Below are 5,741 nucleotides of genomic sequence, written 5' to 3'. Positions count from 1 at the left end.
TAGAACATGTGACTACTCATGATGATTTATTTTATTATTATTATTATTTATTTTTTTAAAAAAACACAAAAATGTAAATGTAAAATGTCCCTCCCCCACACTTAAACCAGACAGTGTCCGCAATGTAATCTAAACATAAAGTGAGAGTAAAGGAAGGAACACAACCGAGGGGCTAAGGTGTAGCGGCTGGTGCTGGTGCTTCTATGTCTGGTGGTTTTGGTGGAAGCCCTTCCACACTTTTATGGAGCAGCTTCAACCGCTGTCCTTTTGCTTTGAAAACCTTGCCAGTACCTGTACTTTTAATTTCTATAGCACCAGAAGGAAAAACATTAGTCACGACAAAGGGGCCAATCCACTTGGATCGAAACTTACCAACCATATCTTTCAGGCGAGACTTAAACAGCAAGACTTTTTGGCCAACAGAAAATTTCTTTTTGGAAATCATCTTATCATGGAAGTGCGTAGTCTTTTCTTTATCATGGGAGTGTTTGGTTGGGGCAGCCGGAATGTCAAGAACTTTAACCGTACAGACTGCCTCATTGACAACAACTTCACCTGTATGAATGTTATTATCCTGCAAATAAGATTCAATCTTAGCACAAACAGAGCAAAGGTTAGTGTTAGTAACTAAATCCATATAAAAAACAGAATGTTCTTCCACGGGATGTTTCATGGCATAAAAAATGTTAAACTTAGCGACAATGTCGCCAAACTCCATGGACATGGTTCCATCATAAACATCAACTTTTGTTCTTGCCGTTCTCATGAATGGTCGGCCTAGAATGATGGGTGCCCTGCTGGAATTAGTTTCTCCCTCCATGTCTAGAATGTAGAAATCTGCAGGAAGAATCAAGTCATTAACTTGCACCAGGACATCTTCTACCTTCCCAGCAGGGCGGGCATTGCTCCTGTTTGCTAATTGCACGATTAAACCTGTAGGCTGCAAAGGACCAAGATCAAGGTTATTATAAATAGAAGTATGCATAACATTAATACCTGCTCCCAGATCAAGCATACAATTTTCAAACTTGTGATCCCCAATGGAACAGGGAATAGCAAAAACTCCTGGATCATCACACTTTTCTGGCATGGTCTGACTGATAACTGAGACATTAGCTGAGGAACCAGTTTTGGGCTGAATGAAAGCAGAAACATTTCGTCCCAAACTGACTCTCTCATTTTCCTTCAACTTCCTCTTGTGTGTGCACAAGTCTTTCAGGAATTTTGCATATTTAGGAATCTGTTTAATTGCATCGAGGAGAGGAATGTTAACCGCACATTTTCTGAATACATCTAAAATCTCCTTGTCTTCCTCAACTGTCTTCTTGATATTTTTCTGCACCCTTTGAGGAAAAGGAATTGGTGGCACATATACTCTTTCTTTTTCGGGTTCGGTCTCAATTGTAACAGAAGGAGGTTCAGGAGCAGATGATGATGCAACGGTTTTCTTCTTCTTTTTCTCTGGAGCTGGTTCTGACACTCTTCCGGATCTCAAAGTAATTGCACTCACATTTACATTCGGATTCGGCACTGTTTGTGCACGAAGGTTACCCGAGCCTTGAGCTTGTAGTTGGCCTATTGCATTGGCCATTTGTCCCATCTGCGTTGTCAGGTTCTGAATGCTAGCATCTGTTCGTTGTGCCAGTTGCTTGACAAGGTCTTCCAGTGAAGAAGTGGCTGGTGGGGCAGCAGGGGCTGCAGCTTGTGACTGATTCCCATATTGGAGGTTTTGATGATTCCTCCAACTAGGGTGATATTTGTTGGTGGAGAGGTCAGGATTGTTGTACCTGTTTTGATTGTAAAGGGCTGCTGCACACACTTTTGCTGGTTGAGCTTTGCTAACTGCCAACTTTTTCACCAAGGAAGTAAGTTCATCAATTCTAGCATCAAACTTGGTTTCGAGCGCCTTGATGGAGGAAGAGGAAGACTGAATCTCATTTACACTTGCAGAATTATTTCTGGTTGTAAACTGTTGCGAGTTGAGTGACATGTTTTCGATCAAGGCCTTTGCAGCAGCTGGAGTTTTATCAACAAGTGCTCCACCACTTGCAGCATCCAAAATGTTTCGATCCATTGGTAGCAACCCTTCATAGAAATATTGGATGAGTAATTGCTCGGTGATCTGGTGTTGGGGACAACTGGAAACTAGATGTTTGAATCTTTCCCAGTACTCTGCCAATGATTCGTTTCCTTGCCTAATGCCGCATATTTCTTTTCTGATTGATGCTGCTCTAGAAGCGGGAAAGTATCTCTCTAGAAAGACCTTCTTCAGATCATTCCAAGTTGAAACAGAATTTGGCTCAAGGTAGTAGAGCCAGTCTTTAGCAGCACCTTGTAACGAGAATGGAAAGGCTCTCAACTTGATGTGGTCTTCCGTGATACCTTCGGGCCTCAATGGTGTGGAGCACACAACCTGAAATTCCTTTAAATGCTTGTGCGGGTCCTCACCTGCAAGACCATTAAACCTTGGCAACAAGTGTATTAAACCAGATTTTAGTTCAAAAGGTACATCAACTTCAGCATATTCGATACATAAACCATTGTAATTAACATCAGGAGCAGCAAGCTGCCTCAATGTTTGTTCAGCGGCCATGTTTTGATGTTCAAGTTCAGAATCAGAATTAAATAAAGTATGGAAGTAGTCAGACTCAGAATCAGAGATAGTGTTAGAATCAAGAGGTGATAAACAACAATTACGGTAATTCCAACTATGTCCCTACAACGAAAATAGGTGAGTAAAATAGAAAACAGGTCAAACTGAATGAGAAAAAATCTAAAAATACCACGAAAATTCTAATTAACTAAAATAAAGATGACACAAATTTTTTTGGATTTTTTTGAAAACACGAAATCAGTAAAAAATTAAAATAAAATAGAAAAACAAGGAATTTGGGGCTGAGAGGGTGGAGTCCCTTTATTTTGTTTCAAAATAAGGGACTTTGAACCCTGATTTTTTTCTGAGGGAATGAGATGGTCAAAAAGCAGAACAGATGCAAAATCAGCCCTAATTCGTCTCTTAATTTTTCGTACGGCAGACATGCAATAACAAAATAAACAAGCAATTCTAGCAATTCTAATACTTATTAACACAATTATGAGTCCCCGGCAACGGCGCCAATTTGATCACCGTCGTTTCGTGATCAAAATAATTTTAAAATAAGTAGTACAAGGTAGTGACCTTGGTCGTTTCGCAAGGACTCACGATCGGTTTAACAATATTAGAATGAATTTAAAGGTTGCAATTTGGGGTTTTTTTGTTTGTGGAAGCAATAACAGAGATTACGAATTTAATTAATATAAAAGCAATCAATCCATTGGTTTTAGGCAACTTTGTTTATCATCTATCATGGGTTCTTATATGAATATTCATACAGTTTATGCTTCGGCTGATTATAGAACTAATTTAACAAGCGAAAATCAGTTTTATAACGAATTCGTTGATTAAGCACCAGCGTGTTCGACTAACTATGGCGATGATCAAGCGTCACCAATAACACAGTTAAAAATCATAACAATAATTCGGCAGCCCTATTTTGCAAGCGAAAATAATATAACAATTTCCTATTCAGATTAATTTGAACAAGCGTGAATTAATTTGAATAGTCTCAATGTTATGAACGTGAAACAAAATAATTAAGCATCAATTGCATCAACTCATACACAAAAGAGAGACAAGAAAATTGATATATGATAAGCATAAACATAACGATTTGCTATTAAAACCGAACCTCAAGATTCGAGAACAAAGTTCCTTACACCAATGGATCAATAGAAGTTTAGTTCTCCATGGAAGATGACGGCTGCTCTAGGGTTTGAATATTTCGTGAACAGTGAATGCATAACCCTAGCTGCCTTTTTTTCGGTTTAAATAATACATGGAACGGGCCTTAAAACAATTGGGCCGAAAAATATAAAGTTGTGCTGAATTAAATTCGTCTGGAACATAAACGCAATTATTTGACACACTTGCGCTCCGAACTGGGTTTTGGCCTCAACATGAAAGTCGTAGCTCTTGATCTCAGCTTTCCAACGCATCTTCCCGCGCCTCAATCCGATATTTGTAACTCCAGTTATGACCTGCGGACCGGAAGGGTGTCAAAGTGCTATTTATTCATAAATTAAGTGCGAAAATAAAATAGGGTTAGAAATAAACTTAAATATAAAAACACCTTAAAATAGTGAAACTAGTAAATTAAACCATAGGAATACACTAGTACAATAGTAGAAGAATGTGCATTAAAATGCACTGATCAAATACCGGTCGGAGAACCTATGAGACATGTAAAGTGAGTTATGTCCTCCTAACTGAATTATTTGAATACGCAGTAGCCTCTGACCATCGACTTAAGAAGTCCAAAATCCTTACCACTTAAACTAATTCACCGTTCGATGATGAAGTAGAAATTAAATTAGAATTAGGATGAATAATTTATAACTTAGTTGTAAGCCAATAACTTCTCTACCAGTCTTCTTAGCTATAAGTCAATAACTTAACTTCATTCAACACCGTCACTCCAACCAAATTTCTACCTTTAAAATTAGTCCAAGTACAAGCACCGGTTTGCGTGATTTTATTTCTTTCCTATCAAACACACCCTTAGCAAAAGTCGATAAAGTGGTAATCAATGTCAAATCCAACACCTATGCAAATAATGAGAATTACTGTTGCCACCCTACTAATTCTTGGGTGTGCCCTACAAAATTACCATACTACCCTTGTCTACTACGTTACGTCACGGAATACTGCCCAACATTTAAGTGACGAACGTGCTAAAATTCGTTAGTTTTTAAACCGGTTGAGATCTCACACCTTACCAAAATTTTTATAATATCCGCTACTTAAGTAGCTGATGTTATAAAAATTTTGGTACTTAAGTACCGAAAATTACTCATTTTTTACATGTCTGCTACTTAAGTGTAATTATTCAAAAATTACTCATATATATACATGTCCGCTACTTAAGTACCGAAAAAATAAAACAAGAAATTCGTAGGACGCGCAAGTAACCGTTAGGATGGTAAAAGTAAATCTCGCAAATAATTTGTACAAGAGTTTCTGTTCTAAACAAAATTCTAGCTTCTCCTTTTAACAAAGACCAAAATTCATTGACAAAAGCAAAATTAAAACCATCTAAACTCTAACTTTTGTTGTCATCACACTTCATGACCACTCATTTTATTTGTGTTTGAGAAAAAGAGTCGTTAAATCCAAATTCCCCATTTTCTACAAGCTAGGAAAAACCAAAACATCAAGCTTAGGCCTAACCCCAATAAGAGACTGACACATGTAGCCAACCCGTAGCCTCAAGACCCACCATGAAAAAGGGGCAAATTAGGGATTTCATATGTACCTTCTTTTCTTATATAGTAGAATTTTACTCTCTTATTATAAAAAAGAAAAAATAAATAATTCATTTGTTGATTATATGTTGGTTCCAAAAATATAACAAATTAATTCATATGGCTTAGTGGTAAATTTAATAAAAAGTGTAACTAAAAGGTTAAAGGTTTGATTCCTACTAAGAAATTTTTTAGCATTTTTCTACTAACTTTTTTTAATAAAGACACAAAATAACCCTAAATTGATTATGTGTCAAAAAATGAAAAAGGGGCAAATTAGAGATTTCATATGTACCTTCTTTTCTTATATAGTAGACTCTCTTATTATAAAAAAGAAAAAATAAATAATTCATTTGTTGATTATATGTTGGTTCCAAAAATATAACAAATTAATTCATATG

General features: G+C 36.8%; 1 protein-coding gene across 1 annotated transcript; it reads right to left on the bottom strand.

The window, feature by feature from the left end:
- Positions 1-252: 252 nt before the first annotated feature.
- LOC123922565 lies at positions 253-2,593 on the bottom strand. Its single transcript, XM_045975270.1, has 3 exons — positions 2,203-2,593; positions 377-2,085; positions 253-306 (listed from the first exon to the last, which is right to left on the bottom strand). Exons 1-3 carry the CDS (start codon positions 2,591-2,593, stop codon positions 253-255), a joined length of 2,154 nt encoding a protein of 717 aa, XP_045831226.1.
- Positions 2,594-5,741: the final 3,148 nt, after the last annotated feature.

Source organism: Trifolium pratense, linkage group LG4, assembly GCF_020283565.1.
Source record: "Trifolium pratense cultivar HEN17-A07 linkage group LG4, ARS_RC_1.1, whole genome shotgun sequence".
NCBI lineage: Eukaryota > Viridiplantae > Streptophyta > Magnoliopsida > Fabales > Fabaceae > Trifolium > Trifolium pratense.
The sequence above is the reverse complement of the archived record's forward strand: the minus strand, read 5'-3'. Positions and strand labels throughout refer to the sequence as shown.

Bases quoted from the DNA above. Each gene is read 5' to 3' on its own strand.
- LOC123922565 (XM_045975270.1), bottom strand. From the start codon at position 2,593: ATGGCCGCTGAACAAACATTGAGGCAGCTTGCTGCTCCTGATGTTAAT. The intron at 2,086-2,202 runs GCATTAGGCAAG...ATTTCTATGAAG, and splicing joins AATCAGAAAAGAAATATGCG to GGTTGCTACCAATGGATCGA. The intron at 307-376 runs GTTGGTAAGTTT...CTGGTGCTATAG, and splicing joins AGTCTCGCCTGAAAGATATG to AAATTAAAAGTACAGGTACT.